This window comes from Tachyglossus aculeatus, chromosome 5 (assembly GCF_015852505.1).
Source record: "Tachyglossus aculeatus isolate mTacAcu1 chromosome 5, mTacAcu1.pri, whole genome shotgun sequence".
NCBI lineage: Eukaryota > Metazoa > Chordata > Mammalia > Monotremata > Tachyglossidae > Tachyglossus > Tachyglossus aculeatus.
The window spans coordinates 65286850-65307322 of NC_052070.1; the positions used below are offsets into that span (position 1 = coordinate 65286850).

Sequence of the window (20473 nt, forward strand, 5' to 3'; positions counted from 1 at the left end):
TGGATTTCCCCCAGAATCATGAAATGATGGTCTCAGCTCCCTCCACTGAATGATTTGGGGGCTAATCAAGTTAAAAAGAATGATCATTTCCCATACCAATCAATCAATCAATCAATGGCATTTCTTGAGTGCTTACTAAGTGCAGAGTACTGTACTAAGTGCTTGGGAAAGTACAATACAGCAGAATTAGCAGTCACATTCCCTACCCATAACCAATAACCTCCTAGCATCACTAACAAAGCTTCCCTGAAGTGTCACAATTTCTTAACTGGGCTTTGGGTTGTGAGGGAGGCTGTTTTTTAGCTGTGATATGTTGGAGATAACCTCGCCTTGCCTGCTTCTGGGGTCATCCAAGCCTTCACGATTCATGATCTCTGGGACGAGTGAAACCAGGGTGATTTCTTTGGGCTGGAGAGTCAATGCAAGGAAGGTAGGGTTGGGCGGGGGGACTAAGGTTAGTTAAGGTTAGTTATTTTATTTTGTTGGTATGTTTGGTTCTGTTCTCTGTCTCCCCCTTTTAGACTGTGAGCCCACTGTTGGGTAGGGACTGTCTCTATGTGTTGCCAATTTGGACTTCCCAAGCTCTTAGTACAGTGCTCTGCACATAGTAAGCGCTCAATAAATACGATTGATTGATTGATTGATTAAGGCTTGACTAACTTGACGGAGTTTACTCTGACTTTGGTTACTCAAGCCTCTTGTTGCGCACTGATCAGAGTTTTTAAATAACCTGCTCAAAATACTTAGAGAGAGACTTGCTGATTCCCGACATTAGTCCGGTGGGGTGGGTGTTTTGAAATGTCAATACAAAATGAATGTGGAAGAAAAGAACAGGTTACGAGCATCAGGCTGCATTGTCCCTGATTGATTTCTCCAGGGCCTGACCCACCATGCTGTGCAGTAGCTCGGAGTTAGGGGTAAAATCATCCAGCGTGAGTGTAGTAAGCCTTCGCGTCCTGTGCCCCGCTGTCATCCTCTCCTACTGAATGGTCAGGAACACAACAAACATACTCACTCTGAATGCCCACAATAAAAGCTCAAATGCTATCCCTGCTGCTGGAGGTGGACAGACCCAAGTGCTGAGTACCAAGGGAAAGTGGATATACTGATTTCTTTGGCCTCTACCCTGTGCCCAGCACAAAACAACTGTGTCTGGGGTCTTTGCACCTGAACTGTGGCTTTGTGGGCACTCAGAGGACGCTGCAACCTTTCCTTTTCTTTCCAAAGCTGCACTTCAAGGGTCTTCAGCTAAAAAAAAAAGAAATATACCCCTCTGCCTTTTCATAGAGATGATCCAGACCTAAGAAGGGCTGGTTCCTCTTAAACTGACGACAGGGTTTAAATTATTTTTTTATAGTATTTGTTAAGCACTTACTATGTGCCAGACACTGTACTAAGCGCTGGGGTGGATACAGACAAATCAGGTTGGACACAATCCCTGTCCCACATGGGGCTCACAGTCTCAATTCCCATTTTGCAGTTGAGGTGACTGAGGCACAGGGAAGTGAAGTGACTTGCCCACGGTCACACGGCAGACAAGTGGCGGAGCCGGGATTAAAACCCAGATCCCCTGACTCCCGGGCTGTTGCTCTTTCCACAGGCCACACTGCTTCTCTTCTACTTTTGACTCATGAAGTCTAGTTTTGGCTCACAAATTTTACTTTTGACTCATGCTCAGCCGGTCTCAGAGTTGCTGGGTAGCCAGACGGGCCTCAGGTAAGTGCAGACAATTTACAGGCAAGAGGGAGTGGTTGCCTAGAGGAGGCTGGGAAAGGGTTAACCCCACTAGTTAGCAGGAGGGGATTGGGAAGTTTATGGGTGGATATTTGGGCAGAAGGATGGGGGGGGTTTGAGGAAACTCAGGGTGAGATTATGCCAATTATCCCTCGGCAGTTGGAAAAATCTCTCCCCCTTTTAGACTGTGAGCCCACTGTTGGGTAAGGACTGTCTATGTTGCCAACTTGTACTTCCCAAGTGCTTAGTACAATGCTCTGCACACAGTGAGCGCTCAATAAATACGATTGATTGATCTAAACTGAAGGCATTCAGCTGACATAAAGGAGTTAAGGGATCTGTCCGAGGCTCAGAGGAAAATTCGGCACCCATCTTTTGAAAACTGAAATAGCTCTGATCCCTTCTGACATCCTCAACTTTCCAAACCCAGAAATAGCCAACAAATAATACTTTACCTGAGAAAGGACTCAATGAAAGAAGGGATGAAAGAGGAAATGAAAATTTAAACCATAAAACCCAGAAATAACTACGAATCTTAATTTCTCTGGTTGATCTTTCCCCATATAGTAATAATAATAATAATAGTATTTGTTAAGTGCTTACTATGTGCTAAGCACTGTTCTAAGCGCTCGGGGTGATACAGGGTAATCATGCTATCCCACATGCGGCTCAGTCTTAATCCTCATTTTACAGATGAGGTAACTGAAGAACAGAGAAGTTAAGTGACTTGCCCTGAGTCACAGCTGACAAATGGCAGATTTGGGATTAGAACCCACAACCTCTGACTAGTGAGCCCTCGCTCTTTCCACTGAGCCACTCTGCTTCCCATATACTGTTTTGGTGATAGAGCGGCTTCTTTCCACGCTGTGGCTTTGGTTGCCAGGCATGAGCAGGATGCTTTGGGAAAATTCAGAGCCAAAAGACAGTCAGGCCTTGACTGAGCCTTTGCAAGGGGACCGTGGGAGTATGTCGTCTCCTCAAAAAGCTGTGAAATGTAGCAAATCAGCCCCTTTGCCTACTGGGAAAAGTAGCTTCCTTTTTCTTTCTCTACAATTTCCCTGCAACTTCCAACAGAAGAGCTGATTGGATGGTTTTAGAGAAGCAGCGTGGCTCAGTGGAAAGAGCCTGAGCTTGGGAGTCAGAGGTCATGGGTTCAAATCCCGGCTCCACCGCTTGTCAGCTGTGTTACTTTGGGCAAGTCACTTAACTTCTCTGGGCCTTGGTTACCTCATCTGTAAAATGGGGATTAAGATTGTGAGCCCCACATGGGACAACCTGATCACCTTGTTACCTCCCCAGCGCTTAGAACAGTGCTTTGCACATAGCAAGTGCTTAACAAATACCAAAATTATTATTATTATTATTATTTTGGAATCACACAGCTCCCACCAAAGGCTGACCGCTGTAGTCCACCACAGCACAGTCTAACAGACACATCTTGGTGTACGGTACTGACCCACGTGCATGTATGCACACACAGACACATACACACACACACACGCTCCCTCCCCCTGCCCAAAGTGAGGTGTGTAGCCAAAAACTCTTCACACAGGTTTACAGCAAGGTCCCTCAGAAACAATGAGTGACCGATCAATTTACCTCCGGGATCGAATTTTGCTTATCAAAATTAAAATGACAAAAAGTGTAAATTTGATATGATCCTGTTGCTTTCCCAGATGAATCTGCCTAATGCTCTGGTCACATTCCAGATACTTCTGAATTTATGAACACATGGGGGAGGAACTAAAACGGCACCAGGCACTGTGGGAAACCAATCCAGGAACGCAGCCATGGATGTGACAGGAGGGTAGTCAGACGCACACGGGGCTTGTCAGCCTCATTGACACATTCTCACTGACAGCAGGTCATCTTCATACCGAGAGCCCAGCTATAAATCTATTCATACACACATTTAAAGACACACCTCGGTAAAGCATATGTATACGCATTAGAAAGCTTAATATCCACAAACATTCAAAATTCACGGTACAGTGCCCAAGTCAAACCGCAAGTCACATTTTGTTCTGTGGGACAGGTTCCACCATTTGGCTCTTGCAGAACTCGGCTTTGTTTTGAAAGTGCGGCAGGTATATTTTACACACCTGATTCAGGTTCTAGATGTCCATTAAACACTTTTTTAACACTAACCTAAGTTCTGGTTTCGATATGTGGTCAAAAGGGGAATATTGGATAGGTTTATGAGCGAGGAACAAAATAGCCGTTGAAGACTGTGTGCAGCTGGTTGTGTGGACATGACACTTAACATAGTGCTCTGCACACAGTAGGTGCTCAATAAATAACACTGATTAAATGGAAGTGACCGCCCGTCAAACGTCTCTCCCATCGGGCTCAGGTAAAGTTCACCATCTTAGAACAAAATTACAGCCTCATTTAGCCAATCAAGAGACTATCCAAAAGCCCCTGGATGAAAAGCTTGGATGAAACACTGACTACCAGCAGCTCAACAAATCACAGGAGGCCCAAACATAAGGGTGCTACTGGTACAGAAAGGTTTGGGAGTTTTATGTTTCTGGAAGGGAGGAAGGAATGATAACCATCTGTCCATACTTATTTGTCAATCGATCCGTGGTATTTATTGAGCGCTTACTGTGTGCAGAGCACTAAGTGCTTGAAGGTTCAGGGGAGCAGATCCAAAGCAGGGGAGAAGCCAGTGGGAAGGAAAGAAATGTCTTTTCTCTGGATCTGGCTTATTTGCCTTCCAGAGGTCTGGGTCCGAGTGGCGCAACTTACCCAACGAGGCCGCGTGCAAGAGGCAATTCCCGTCTCCGGTAGTGGCCAAAGGCAGGAGGCGCTTGCAACTCAAACACACCGTTGACCACCAGTTCAGGCGACCTAAAATGAAAGTTTATTTTAGGGTGTCAGCTCCTAAAGTACCCCTGACTTTCCCCCTTTATTCGCCAGCCTCCCCCAGTCCCACAGCACTCATGTATATATCCATCATTTATTGTTTTATTTAATGCAGTCTCCCCCCCTAGACTGCAAGCTCATTGCGGGCAGGGAAGGTGTCTGTCATATTGTCGCACTGTACCCTCCCGAGTGATTAGTACAGTGCCCTGCACACAATAAGCGCTTAGTAAATATGATTGATCGACTGATTGACTGAATGCTCTGAATAGCGGGCCTGCTGAATCCAAATTAAATATGAACTCTCCAAACTAGGTTTGACTCTGGAAGGAAGATTACACCAGAAATTTCCCAGGTTGAACTTTAGATTTTTTTTTCCGAAGGCCCCAGGACTCTGTGCTCACAAGAAATAGGACACATTAACTAGTAACTGGAAAATTAAGGGAGAGGGGCCATCCTTGGGCACCAACTGGGTGAGAGCTAGATGGTCAACTTTTCATATAATTGTATTCATGCAATTTAATAAAATAGATAAATTGTGCTTAATCATCTGCAGCACATTTGAAAACCATTTTTTTTCTATCTTTATTTTGACAAAAGAACAATATTCATGCAATCAGGAGCTACCTGAAAATAAGAAAAACCTCTTCACCTAACCATGTCGGTTGATTCTTTTAATTAAGATGAGATAATGTCTTTTTAAAAGTTCTGAAAAGGATTAATGGAATATGCAAAAAAGGACAACAGTTTGGTCTGAAATACTACGGCACTCAACATATATTTCATTTAAATTTAATGAGACAGTTAATAACCATTACTGTGCTACTAAAAATAAATTTAGTGTACATATACACTACACTAGTTATGTATTGGCCAATCAGAATTTCTTGGTAACATTCGCATCTATATTAAAGAATGAATTATTCCAACTGAAAATACCCGTTCATTAATTCTTAATTTATTCAGCATCTACATTATTCATGAAATAATGGTACACCTATTACGTTAAATAGTTGCCGATCTTCACTCACTTAGGATTATCAAATGGTATACACTTAAGAATTCACTACTAGTCTTAAAGCAAAATTAAATGTGCATCTGGAAACCTTAATTTAAAGTGCCACTGGATGGCTTTGGGGAAACATATAATTGGAAATAAAGTGTGATCATTTATAGCAACTCCTCTTTCTGCGGGCTGTGAAATAACAACCCGTCACCTGCCTTTTACAGAACATTTTTATAACAACACAGGCTGTGATAAGTTAAAACTGGGTTGCCATTTAAAGCAGGAGAAAATTGGGAGGCCTGTGTATTTCCACAAGGAAGAGCTGAGGAGCACACCGCAGGAAAAAGTCAAGGAAATAAATAGCTTGACAGGAGACGGAAGGAAATCATTCTTAGCTTGTGCTGGCTGCAGAACTAGCCCAAACTATGAATCTACAGGAGGATTGAGCTTTGTTAGTAGTTCACTGGGACTCTCTCTGTTATTTTGTACTCTCCCACGGGCCTTAGTATAGTGCTCTGCACACAGTAAGCACTCAGTAAATATGATTGATTGCCTTTCTCTGCTAATGGGTCACACATATTCTTTAGTCCTGGGAATGTTTTAAAGGGTTTTTAGAGTGTCTTTATGAAATCCCAACATCTAAATGCTCAGTCAGTTCAGTGGCTGCTTTTTTATGGTATTTGTTAAGCGCTTACTACATGCCAGGCACTGATTTAAGCCCTGAGGTAGATACAAGCTAATCAAGTTGGAGAGTCTATGTCCCACATGGGGCTCAACAGTCATAATTCCCATTTTACAGATGAGGTAACTGAGGCACAGAGAAGTGAAGTGATGTGCCCAAGGACACGCAGCAGATAAGTGGTGGAGCCGGGATAAGAACCAACCACTGAATCCCAGGTGCGTGTTCTATCCACTGGCCTTACTGCTTTTCATGGCTTTGGGCCCTGGAATCTCTGCTGATAAAAAAAAGATACCGACTTTTCCTATTGTAAATCTTCAATGGGGCAGGGGCTGTGTCTCATTCATTCATTCAATCGTATTTATTGAGCGCTTACTGTGTGCACAGCACTGTACTAAGCGCTTGGGAAGTACAGGTTGGCAACATATAGAGACGGTCCCTACCCAATAGCGGGCTCACAGTCTCATACCTAAGTACCCCAGCATTGGTCAACCAATCAATCGATCGATGGTATTTACTGAGCAGTTGGTATGGGCAGAGCGCTGTACTAAGCACTTGGCTGATTGCATTTAATAAATACCATATCTAAGAGCAATGAATCAATCAATCGTATTTATTGAGCTCTCACTGTGTGCAGAGCACTCTTGGGAAGTACAAGTTGGCAACATATAGAGACGGTCCCTACCCAACAGTGGGCTCACAGTCTAGAAGGGGGAGACAGAGAACAAAACCAGACATATTAACAAAATAAAATAAATAGAATAGATATGTACAAGTAAAATAGAGTAATATTATATATATATCTATATATATAATAATAAATGAACCACACATAAGTCCAAGTTTCACTTGAAAAATTTGTCAGTCTGCCTACTTGTACAATATTTTTTAACATTTCAGCTGCAGAATCAAAAGGGTCATGAGCTTGGCTTTGTTGCCAAAGCTGCAATCTTTGAGGCTAAGGGTTCTTCTTGGCACCGCAATTCCAATGCTGTGTATCTTTGGAGAGCTCTCCGACTCTCCCTATATTCCCTGCAATAACTCAAGATGAAATCTCTTGCCTCTCCTCTAAATCGACTCCCTCCACCGGTGCTTTTGACCCCAGCCCTTCATACCTCTCTACAACGTTCACCCACCCCCTTCTTCCTCCTTGACTGCCATCTTCAACTGTTTGCTTTCCAACAGCCTCTTCCCCTCTGCTTTCAAACATACCTAGGCCTTCCCTATTCTAAAAAAAAAAAACCTCCCTTGACCCCATGGCTCCCTCCAGTCATTGCCCTATCTCCCTCCTACCATTGCTCTCCAAATTTCTTGAGAGTTGTTTACTCCTGCTGTCTTCACTTCCTCTTCTCCAATTCTGTCCTAGATCCCCTTCAATCTGGCTTCCATCCCCTTCACTCGACAGAAACAGCCCTCTCTAAAGTAACCAATGACTGTCTTCTTGCCTCTACTCTCTCCTAATTCTCCTAGACCTCTCAGCCCCCTTCCGCACTGTTGACCATCCCCTTCTCCGTGAAACTTTGTCAAACCTTGGATTTGCTAACACCCTCCTCTCCTGGTTCTTCTCCTATCTCTCTGACCATTCCTTCTCAGTCCCTTTGCTGGCTCCTCCTCTGTCTCCCACCCTCAGACAGTGGGGGTCCTTCAAGGCTCAGTTCTAGGTCCTTTTCTATTCTCCATCTATTCAGTCAGTCAGTCAATCATATGTATTGAGCACTTACCGTGTGCAGAGCGCTGTACTAAGTGCTTGGGAGCATACAATATAACAATAAACAGACACATTCCCTGCCCTCAATGAGCTTACAGTCTAGAGGGGGAGACAGACATTAGTATGAATAAATAACATTTCAGAAAAGTATATAGGTGCAGGGCTCCGCTTCCTTGGAGAACTCATTCGCTCTTATGGCTTCAATTACCATCTCTTTGCAGCCTATTTCCAAATCTCTATCTCCAGCCCTGACCTCTCTCCAGCCCTGCAATCTCAATCTCCTCCTGCCTTCAGGACATATCTACCTGGATGTCCTGCCGACACGCCAAGTTAAACATGTCCAAAACTGAACTCCTTATCTTCACATCCAAACCCCTTCTTCCCCTGGTCTTTCCCACCACTGCAGGCAACACAACTATCCTCCCTATCTTACAAGCCCGTAGCTTCGGCATTGTCCTTGACTCATCTCTTATATTTCACCAACATATACAGTCTGTCACCAAATCCGGTCGTTTCTACCTTTACAACATTGCTAAAATCCACCCTTTCCTTTCCATCCAAACTGTTTCCATGCAGATCTAAGCACTTAACCTACCCCACTTTCACTACTGCATCCGCTTCCTTGTTGAGCTCCTGGCCTCCTGTGTCTCCCCACTCCGGTCCATATTTCACTCTGCTGCATGAATCATTTATCAACAAAAAAGTCCAGCTAATGCTTCCCCACTCCTCAAGAAGCTCCAATAGTTGCCCATCCACTTCTGCATCAAACGGAAACTCCTTACTTTTAGCTTTAGAGCACACAATCAGCTCACCCCATCCAACCTCACCTCCTGATCTTCTCCTACAACCCAGACCCCGCACTCCACTCCTCTAGCGCCAGTTTACTCACTGTGTCCCGATCTCCTCCTTCTAGACCGTGAGCCTGTTGTTGGGTAGGGATCGTCTCTATATGTTGCCAACTTGTACTTCCCAAGTGCTTAGTACAGCGCTCTGCACACAGTAAGCACTCAATAAATACGATTGAATGAATGAATAATAATAATAATTATGGTATTTGTTAAGCACTTACTATGCACCAGGCACTGTAACTAAGCACTGGGGTGGATACAAGCAAATTGGCTTAGACACAGTCCTTTGTACCACATGGGGCTCACAGTCTCAATCCCCATTTTACACATGAGGAAACTAAGGCACAGAGAAGTGAAATGACCTGTCCAAGGGCACACAGCAGACAAGTGGCAGAGCCGGGATTAGAACCCATGACCTTTTGATTTCCAGGTCCCTGCTCTATCCACTATGCCATACTTCTTCTCCTTCTCTCTGCTGACCCCTTTCCCACATCCTTCCCCTATCCTGGAAGTCTCTCCCTCTCCACAAACGTCAGACCACCAATCTCTCCACCTTCAAAGCATTATTAAGGTCACATCTCCTCCCGGAGGTCTAACCCAGTGAAACCCTTTTTTCCTCGGCTTGTTCTCCCTTCTGCATTGTCTGTGCACTTGCATCCATGACCTTGGGTCATTTGATATTTGCTCCACCCTTCCAGCATTTATCTTTAAATTATATAAGCTACTTATTTATTCATATTTAGAATAGACTGTAAGCTTGTTTTGGGCAGGGAAGGTGTCCTCTAATTCTGCTATATTGTACTCTCCCAAGGCTTAGTAAAGTCCTCTGCACACAGTAAGCAGTCAATAAGTACAAGTGATTGATCGATTGAAGTCAATTACCTTCCCTGAGAAATTCTTTAGGGGCTCATTTCCTTTTTCTGGACAGGCCACAGATGGGAATTCTGCAGCTTCTATCTGATCACCATGTTATGTTTTCCTATTTCTCATTTCATGACTACAGATTTTCCTCAATGGGTGAATAGCTTTAGGTTAACATATCGGGCTTAGTGGACAGAGCACAGCCTGGGAGTCAGAAGGACCTGGGTTCTAATCCTGTGTGACCTTGGGAAACTCACTTCACTTCTCTGGGCCTCAGTTACCTAATCTGTAAAATCTAGATTAAGACTGTGAGCCCTATGTGAGACATAGACTGTATCCTACCTGATTAGCTTGTACCTACTCCAGAATTTAGAACAGGGCCTGGCACAGAATAAGCACTTAACAAATACCACAGGAAAACAAAAAAGCTCTACTGGAGAAGAAGGGTGGGCAAGGGATGTGTCTGTGATATTGCTATGCTGTATTATCCCAAGCACTTAGCACATAGTAAGCATTCAATAATTACGATTGACTGACAGATAATGGGTCAAAGGAGGTTACCATCTGGTTTGCTGCAGTAGGAGGGCTACAGGCGAGGGGGAAAAATGGAACAATTACAAAAAACGGCCATATAACCTCAAGCGATGTGCTGTAGATTGGAGTGACTGAGCAGGAAGCAGCTGCAGGTAGGACCCATCTGGCAAGCAGCAATCGGGAGAGTCTTCTCGAACAGAGGTTACAATCACACCAGGGGCTTGGAATCGGTGACAGTTGATGCATCCTTCTGTACTGTGAGCTCACCATGGGCGGGGAATGTGGCTATCAACTCTGTTGTATTGTAATAATAATAATGATGGTATTTGTTGAACGCTTACTGTGTTCAAAGCACTGTTCTAAGTGCTGGGGGGATACAAGGTGTTCAGGTTGTCCCAAGTGGGACTCACAATCTTAATCCCCATTTTACAGATGAGGTAACAGGCACAGAGAAGTGACTTGCTCAAAGCCACATGGCTGACAATTGACAGAGCCAGGATTTGAACCCATGACCTCTGACTCCAGAGCCCGTGCTCTTTCCGCTGAGCCACACTGTACTCTCTCAAGAGTATTCTCTCATACTCTCTTGAGAGCTTCCTTAACAGTGCAGTGCTCTGCACACAGTAAGTGCTCAGTAAATATGATTGATTGATTAAAAGTGGCAGCTCTGACTGCCAACAAGTCAATCGATCAGTAGTATTTATTGAGCTTACAGTCTACAAATGTACTGCTTTTGCTTATGGGCTACATGGAAGGATGTGGTGATTTTTCTGGGCTTGTTAGTAAGGTGCGATCAAACTGAAAAAAAAAAAACTTGGAAAATTCCATTAATTTCTTGGGTTGTTTTCTCCAAGGACATGTGCCTAGCTAACTTCCCCAAACTGTCCACGTTTGGCCAGCAAGTGGCACTGGAGATGGGCTGTTTCATTTTTCCCTTCAGCTGCTGGGGCTGAATTCAGCCCATCTGAACATGTATATGCTAGAATAGGCAAAATGCTCATTCCTCAGTACCCCCCCGAAGAGGAAAGGTATTTTGGATGCCTGTCCCGCCATCGACCCCCAGCCCACATCCTCTCCCTGGCCTGGAATGCCCTCCCTCCGCACATCCGCCAAGCTAGCTCTCTTCCTCCCTTCAAAGCCCTACTGAGAGCTCACCTCCTCCAGGAGGCCTTCCCAGACTGACCCCCCTTTTTCCTCTCCTCCTCCCCATCCCCCCCACCCTACCTCCTTCCCCTCCCCACAGCACTTGTATATATGTTTGTACAGATTTATTACTCTATTTATTTTACTTGCACATATTTACTATTCTATTTATTTTGTTAATGACGTGCATGTAGCTTTACTTTTATTTATTCTGATGATGTGACACCTGTCCACATGTTTTGTTTTGTTGTCTGTCTCCCCCTTCTAGACTGTGAGCCCACTGTTGGGTAAGGACTATATGTTGCTGACTTGTACTTCCCAAGTGCTTAGTTCAGTGCTCTGCACACAGTAAGTGCTCAATAAATACAATTGAATGAATGAATGAATTGATTCAATGCATGAATTGAGAGTACAATATAATAAATGGACACATTCCCTGCCCAAGCGAGCTCAAAGTCTGGAGTCAGAAACTAATATACCTAAATAAATAAATAAATTACAGATCAACACTTACATGCTGTGGGGATGGGAGGGAGGATGAATGAATGGAGCCAGTCAGGGTGATGCAGAAGGGAGTGGGAGAAGAGGAAAGGAGGGCTTAGTCAGGGAAGGCTTCTTGGAGATGTGCCTTCAATAAGTCTTTGAAGTGGAGGAGAACAATTATTTCATTCAATCGTATTTATTGAGCGCTTACTGTGTGCAGAGCACTGTACTAAGCACTTGGGAAGTACAAGTTGACAACATATAGAGACGGTCCCTACTCAACAATGGGCTCACAAGCTAGAAGGAGGAGACAGACAACAAAACAAAACATGTGGACAGGTGTCAAGTCATCAGAATAAGTAGAAATAAAGCTAGATGCACATTAACAAAATAAATAGAATAGCAAATATGTACAAGTAAAATAGAGTAATAAATCTGTACAAACATATATACAGGTGCTGTGGGGAGGGGAAGGAGGTAGGGCGGGGGCAATGGGGAGGAGGAGAGGAAAAAGGGGGCTCAGTCTGGGAAGGCCTCTTGGAGGAGGTGAGCTCTCAGTAGGGCTTTGAAGGGAGGGAGAGAGCTAGCTTGGCGGATGTGCGGAGGGAGGGCATTCCGGGCCAGGGGGAGGACGTGGGCTGGGGGTCGACGGTGGGACAGGCGAGAACGAGGCACGGTGATGAGGTTAGCGGCAGAGGAGTGGAGGGTGCGGGCTGGGCTGGAGAAGGAGAGAAGGGAGGTGAGGTAGGAGGGGGCGAGAGGATGGACAGCCTGTCTGATCTGAGGAGGGAGGGTGTTCCAGGCCAGAGGTAGGATGTGAGCAGGGGTCGGCGGCAAGATCGAGGGACAGTGAGAAGGTTAGCATTAGAGGAACAAGGTGTGTGGGCCGTATTGTAGTAGGAGAGTAGAGAGGTGAGGTAGGAGGGGGCAAGGCGGTGGAGTGCTTTAAAGCCAATGGTGAGGAGTTTCTGTTTGATGTGTAGGTGGATGGGCAACCACTGGAGTTTCTTAAGGAGTGGGGAGATGTGGTTTGAACATTTTTGAAGGAGAATGATCCGGGCAGCAGAATGGAGTATGGACTGGAGTGGGGAAAGACAGGAAGCAGGGAAGTCATCAAGGAGGCTGATACGATCATCAAGGCAGGATAGGATTAGCGCTAACATTAATGTGGTAGCCATTTGGATGGAGAGGAAGGGGCAGATGCTGTTTATATTAATGTCTGTCTCCTCCTCTAGACTGTTAGCGTATTGTGGGCAGGGACCGTGCTTACCAATTCTTTTATATGGTAGTCTCCCAAGTGCTTAATACAGTATCTTGTAATAATAATGACGGTATTTGTTAAGCACTTTCTTTGTGCCAAGCACTGTTCAAAGCACTTGGGTAGATACACACAGTAAGTATTCAATAAATAAGATTGATTGGTTCATACAACATTCAAAGTGTGTTCCTGGGCCATACCACAGTTCTCTGTCCAGTCTGGAGCTGTGCCTTTTTTTTTAATGTTATCTGTAAAGCACGTACTATGTGCCAGGCACTGTATTAAGCGTTCAGGTAGATTCAGTATGATCGGATTGGACACAGTCCCTGTCCCACACTGGGCTCACTCCTAAAATCCCCATTTTACAGATGAGGTAACTGAGGTACAGAGAACCTAAGTGACTTGCCCAAGGTCACACAGCAGACAAGTGGCAGAGCCAGTATCACAACCCAGGTCATGGGTACCTCTTGCGTAGAAACTAGGATGGGAAAGAAAGCCTCTTTAGCGAAACATGGCAGTGAGCATTTAATAATACTACTTTGAGAAGCAGCGTGGTTCAGTGGAAAGATCACGGGCTTGGGAGTCAGAAGTTATGGGTTCAAATCCCGGCTCCTCCACTTGTCAGCTGTGTGACTTTGGGCAAGTCACTTAACTTCTCTGGACCTCAGTTACCTCATCTGTAAAATGGGAATTAAGATGGTGAGCCCCACATGGGACAACCCGATCACCCTGTATCCTCCCCAGCGCTTAGAACAGTGCTTTGCACATAGTAATTGCTTACGGAATACCAAAATTATTATTATTATCTAGCGCTTTCATTTTTCTGAGCTTTTTCCCATAAGTGATCCCATTTTAGTCTCACAACATCCCTTTGAGGTCATTATCCCCAATTTACAGAAGAGGATACTGGGGTGCAGAAGATCCAAATGTCTTGCCCAAGGTCACACAACACAGTAGTGGCAAAGATGAGGCAAATTTGTTCTGTAGGAGCTATGACAGTGGGAGCACCTGAGATTTAGTAGTAAGAGAGCCCAGAGCTTGACATGTAATAATAATGATGATGGCATTTATTAAGCGCTTACTATGTGTAAAGCACTGTTCTAAGTGCTGGGGAGGTTACAAAATGATCAGGTTGTCCCATGAGGGGCTCACACTCTTAATCCCCATTTTACAGATGAGGTAACAGAGGCCCAGAGAAGTTAAGTGACTTGCCCAAAGTCACACAGCTGACAATTGGCCGAGCCGGAATTTGAACTCATGATCTCTGATTCCAAAGCCCGTGCTCTTCCCACTGAGCCACACTGCTTCTCTGTAAGAGGCATGAAAGGTGTTTGAAGGATATGTGCATTCTTGCGGACATAGGTAAAGCACCCCAAAATTCAACGAGAGTCATATATGCCTTATGAAAAGTTTTAAGATCAATCATTGAAAAGGTCCGTTTGATATTCAGTGACATTATTGGTAAAATGCAATTTACGTCCAACATCATGCCACAAGCAAGGTCTGTGAAATAGCTTTCAAGAACTCTGTTTTATAATCAATCAATTGTATTTATTGAGTGCTTACTGTGTGCAGAGCACTGTACTAAGCGCTTGGGAAGTACAAGTTGGTAACATATAGAGACAGTCCCTACCCAACAGCGGGCTCACAGTCTAAGAGGGGGAGACAGAAAACAAAACCAAACATACTAACAAAATAAAATAAATAGAATAGATATGTACAAGTAAAATAAACAAATAGAGTAATATGTACAAACATATATACATATATACAGGTGCTGTGGGGAAGCGTTAAATGGAGAAGCAGTGTGGCTCAGTGGAAAGAGCACAGGCTTGGGAGTCAGGGGTCATGGGTTCAAATCCCTGCTCCTCCAATTGTCAGCTGTGTGACATTGGGCAAGTCACTTAGCTTCTCTGTGCCTCAGTTACCTCAACTGTAAACTGGGGATTAAGACTGTGAGCCCCACATGGGGCAATCTGATCACCTTATATCCTCCCCAGCGCTTAGTGCTTTGCACATAGTAAGCGCTTAACAAATGCCATCATTATTATTATAACACACAGTTTGCCCTGGAATATATCACTTTTACATTTTGTATCCCCACACTCTTTTTCTTTCCTTCCCTTCGTTCCCTCCTCTATTGTTCTTTTTTTATCTGATCTTCCCATTTTCTCTGCTGAATTCTGGCTCTGTAACAATAACAAAAAACCATTTAGATCAATTCATATTTTCTCTCTCCTAATCTCGTCTGGCAGTTCTGCCCTTTTATCTTCAGCATCCTGGGGGAGGAATTTCCAAGTTCTGCTGACATATTTGGTTATCAGAGTGAGAGGCTTTGTGGTTTAAAGGCCAGTTGGATTCTCCCGGGTTGCAGCTGCCTTCCGGACATCCTTGTACCTGGGTTCCATCTACTCCCTCAGTTTCCATCAGGGCTGTAACTAATAGGCCTCCTCTTGTCTCCTGACACCTTTGAGGCCATTTTCTGGCTTCCAACACTAGGCTCCTTTCTTTCTTGAGGCTCAAAAGGTGACCCAAGTTAGAAATTCTGAGCAGGCAGTTATTTCACCCGTCCAGTCTTCCGTGGTGCAGTAACACCCCAGTGCTTAGTACGGTACTTGGCACATAGTAAGTGCTTAACAAATACCACTATTATTACCAAATAATAATGATAAAAATAACTGTGGTACTTATTAAGTCCTTACCATGTGCCAAGCACTTTTCTGGCACTGGGGCAGATACAGGTTAATCAGGTTGGACAGTCCCTATCCCACATGGGGCTCACATTCTTAACCCCTATTTTACAGATGAGGTAACTGAGGCCCAGAGAAAGAAAGCGACTTGCCCAAGGTCACACAGAAGACAAGCGGAGGAGTCAGGATTAGAACCAAGGTCCTTTCAAGTCCCAGGCCCGTGCTCTATCCACTAAGCCAAGCTGCTTCCCTCTCCTGTTCATTTCAGCGTGGCTCAATGGAAAGAGCACGGGCTTGGGAGTCATGGGTTCAAATCCCGACTCCGCCAACTGTCAGCTGTGTGACTTTGGTCAAGTCACTTAACTTCTCCGGGCCTCAGTTACTTCATCTATAAAATGGGGATGAAGACTTTGAGCCCCCTGTGGGACAACCTGATCACCTTGTATCCTCCCCCGTGCTTAGAACAGTGCTTTGCACATAGTAAGCGCTTAACAAATGCCATCATTATTATTATTATTTCCCTGGAAGGCTGGTTTCAGAAGAGTCCCAAGAGAGCATTTTCTACATCAACTTTCTCTCCCTGAGGTCAGGTCACTGGGAGAGGGATGTGCTGAAAATTCTTCAATGGCGGGGAAGTTCATAAGTTCTCTTGAGAGGCTTATCTCACTGCACAAAGCTGGGAAAATTCAGGATCCCAATCTTTTCCCGTCTGCCTTAGGAGTTGAAAGCTATCTGATTTAACACTAGCCAAAGCCTATGTAAGTTGGCCTCAAACTTTTGGACTTGAGCTACTAGTTGGAGGTCAGAATCTGAAGTGGGTCTCTATGGCATGTGTAGCCTTTTCTTTTCACATGACCTCATGGTCTTGTGACTCTTGCCACATTGCTTTTATCCTTGGGCATGTGAGTATGCAGGCCGAATGGTGTGGGAGAATAAAGGCTTCTTTCCTCATTGTCTCAATCGATCAATCGACAGTATGTATTGAGCCCTTATTTTGTGCAGTGCACTGTACTAAGCGCTTGGGAAAGTACAATACAATAGAGTTGATAGACATGATTTCTGCCACAAGGAGCTTATAGTCTATGGGGAACAGACATTAAAATGTAATGGATAGGCAAAATGGAGTATAAGGACATTTTCCCAGACTAAGACCCCTTTTCCTCAGCTCCCCCCCACCTCACCTCAACTCGCTCCCTTTGCTCTACCCACCTGCCGCCCCACAGCACTTGTGTATATATGTACATATCTATAATTCTATTTATTTATATTAATGCCTGTTTTACTTGTTCTGAGGTATATAAATATATATATATATATATCAAATTCTATTTATTAATATTGATGCTATTGATGCCTGCTTACTTGTTCTAATGTCTGTCTCCCCCCTTCTAGACTGTGAGCCCGTTGTGAGCAGGGATTATCTCTCTTTGTTGAACTGTACTTTCCAAGTGCCTAGTACAGTGCTCTGCACACAGTAAGCGCTAAATACGATTGAATTAATTATGAAAATGCAAATGTACTTTTTTATGATATTTGTTAAGTGCTTATTATGTGCCAGACACTGTACTAAGTGCTGGGATAGATATATGTTAATATGTTAATCAGGATGGACACAGTTCCTGCCCATATAGGGCTCAAAGTCTTAATCCCCATTTTACAGATACAGTAACAGGCACAGAGAAGTGAAGTGACTTGCCCAAGGTCACACAGCAGACAAGCGGCAGAGCCGGGATTGGAGCCCGGCACTTCCAGGCCTGTGCGCTATCCATTAGGCAATGCTGCTTCTTTACATAAAAACCTCTAGACTGAAAGCTCGTTGTGAGCAGGGATTGTGTCTCCCAAGTGCTTTGTACAGTGCTCTCCACACAGTAAGAGCTCAATAAATAGGGTTGACTAACTGAAATATCAAAGTGAGGATCAAGCACCTAAAAGACCATCCATGGAGTTTCCTCTACTACTATCTTCTTCTGTTAGGTAATTGAATGCAAGTGGTTTGGTGTTGAATGCTAACTCCAAACCTTTTGTCCTTGGATAAGATCAAGATTACCCATAAAATCTCATTTTTCTTAATAAAATCACATTCATTTATCTGAGAGACAAGTGAAGGTGCCCAATACTTAGCAGCTCTAAGTGCCAGTCAATCAAGCAACATATTTACTGAGTGCTTATTGTGTGCAGAACACTTGGGAAATTACAATACAATAGAATTAGTAGATATAATCTCTGGCCACAAAGAGTCTACACAGTGGGAGACAGACATAAAAATCAATTATGGATAGGGGAGCTAGTAGAGTATGAGGATACTTAATTTGCCTAAGGATTGTGGAGCTGAGTGAGAATCTAAGTGGGAACCAAGCATCTCAAAGACTATCCACAGAGTTCCCATCACTACTGTCCTGGGTTAGGTAACTGAATGCAAATGGACTGGTGTTGGATGGCAACTGGAAGTCCTCTCCTCCTTGGATTAGATCAATTGCACCCATAAAATCACATTTATCTTAATGGATACCTGCTGAGAGGCAATTTGACCGGCCCAGTACTTAGCACCTAGTGCCAATCAATCCATGGTATTTATTGAGCAGGTACTGTGTACAACACAGTGTACTAAGCACTAGGGAGAGTAAGATACAAGAGAGTTGGTAGACATGCCCTCAGGGGGAACCAGTTTCATCAGGAGTCAGAGTCAGTCACAAGAGAAGCAGGGTGGCTCAGTGGAAAGAGCCCGGGCTTGGGAGCCAGAGGTCATAGGTTCTAATCCACGCTCCGCCACTTGTCAGCTGTGTGACTCTGGGCAAGTCACTTAACTTCTCTGGGCCTCAGTTACCTCATCTGTAAAATGGGGATTAAGACTGTGAGCCCCAAGTGGGTCAACCTGATCACCCTGTAACCTCTCCAGCACTTAGAACAGTGCTTCGCACATAGTAAGCGCTTAACAGATGCCATCATCATTATTATTATTATAAGGTCCACACAGCAGATCTAGTTGACACAAGTGTGCACTCTTCCCCAGAGAGAATTATTTTAAACCTGAACACTGCAAACATGAAAAAAAGGATAAGCATTTGGGGGGCACTATGGGATGTGGAGCAGGTCTACTAATCCTACTGTACCCTCCTAAGGGCTTAGAACAGTGCACTGCACAGCGAAAGCACTGAATGGAGAGCACTGATTGACTGATGATGCTCGGAGCAGGAAGCAGCCAGTGGAGCAGAATGGGGAGATGGTTGAACCACCTGAATTGGCTGCATGAGAGGCGCTGGATGCTGCGATAGGGGAAAGGGAGGGAGGGGAAAGGAGAGAAGACGAAAGCCTGAAAGAGTGTGAACACACTCCCTTGATGGAAAGCCAGGAGCCCCCCCCGACCCCCTTCATATAAGCGAGGAAAATTTCTTAGACAATTGTGGGCAGGTGTGTGTCCGTGTGTGTGTTTGGGGTAGAGAAAGGGAGTGTAGACTGTAAGCTTGGGGGTTTTTTTTAATGGCATTTATTAAGCGCTTACTATGTAAAAAGCACTGTTCTAAGCGCTGGGGAGGTTACAAGGTGATCAGGTTGTCCCACGGGGGGTTCACAGTCTTAATCCCCATTTTACAGATGAGGGAGCTGAGGCCCAGAGAAGCTTAGTGACTTGCCCAAAGTCACACAGCTGACAAGTGGCGGAGTCGGGATTTGAACCCACGACCTCTGACTCCCAAGGCTGTGCTTTTTCCACTGAGCCACGCTGTTTCCCTGCTCTGCACCAAAACCAACACACACACACCCCCGCCGCCCCGGTGCCCACTTTTCTCACCAGCTCATTGGTAGTTTCAAGGAAGAAACTTGGCCTACAAAATTCAATAGCGACATTCCAGGGCTACTACAAGCCAGGCAGTGACACATACCGTGGGCACCAAAAATGGGAGCTACAAGGGGACTCTGAGAAGAAAAGTCAAATGCTTCCGGGCCCTTGAGATGAGGTATAGAGCCAGGGCAGGGAGCGTGGATAACATGGGCTAGGGGAAGAGAGTGTGGGTAACACAGGAGAAGGGCAGTAAGCATGGGTGGCATGGAAAGCGGGAGGGAGTGTGGGTATCATGGAGTTGGGCGGGTAACGGGTAACATGGAATGGGGCAGGGAGTGCTGGTAGGACTCAACTTGGGCTTAAACGTGGGTGAATCCAAGCTAAGCTTCCAGTTATTACAGCAGAAACTGGACCTATTCATCAGAGCAGTTTAAAGGCATCGCAAAAACAACTTTCTAGCCCCTCACCAGAAGCACACATGTATTTATTATTCTTAGATTAGAGGTGAGGAAACTGAAGCCTAGAGAAATTCAGTGACATGCCTGTTGTCAGTAAGGCAGCTTAGACCAAGAAATGGAAAGAGAACTTACGGATCTGTGCTTTCCTCTTTCCTAGATGTTAAAAACCAGACTAGGGATTATTCCCTGCAATGTTAAAACAGGTTGATGATAGTGAATGGTATTTATTAAGTACTTTACTATGTGCCAGACACTGTTCTAAATGCTGGGGTAGATGCAAGATAATCAGAAGGAACAAAGTCCTTGTTCCATACAAGAGGACAAAGTTTAAGAGGGAGGATGGACAGGTATTTTATCTCCATTTTGCAGTCAAAATTGTTTTTTTGAAGTACTTAGTATGTACCAAACATCATACTCAACGCTGGTGT

The 20473-nt window shown here is 44.6% G+C and overlaps 1 protein-coding gene across 1 annotated transcript in view; it reads right to left on the reverse strand.

The window, feature by feature from the left end:
* Positions 1-20473, reverse strand: part of OTUD7A (OTU deubiquitinase 7A) — a 203784-nt gene that overhangs the window by 124600 nt on the left and 58711 nt on the right. The window contains 1 exon segment of the mRNA XM_038746785.1: positions 4486-4587. Coding sequence (XP_038602713.1) covers positions 4486-4587 — 102 coding nt within the window.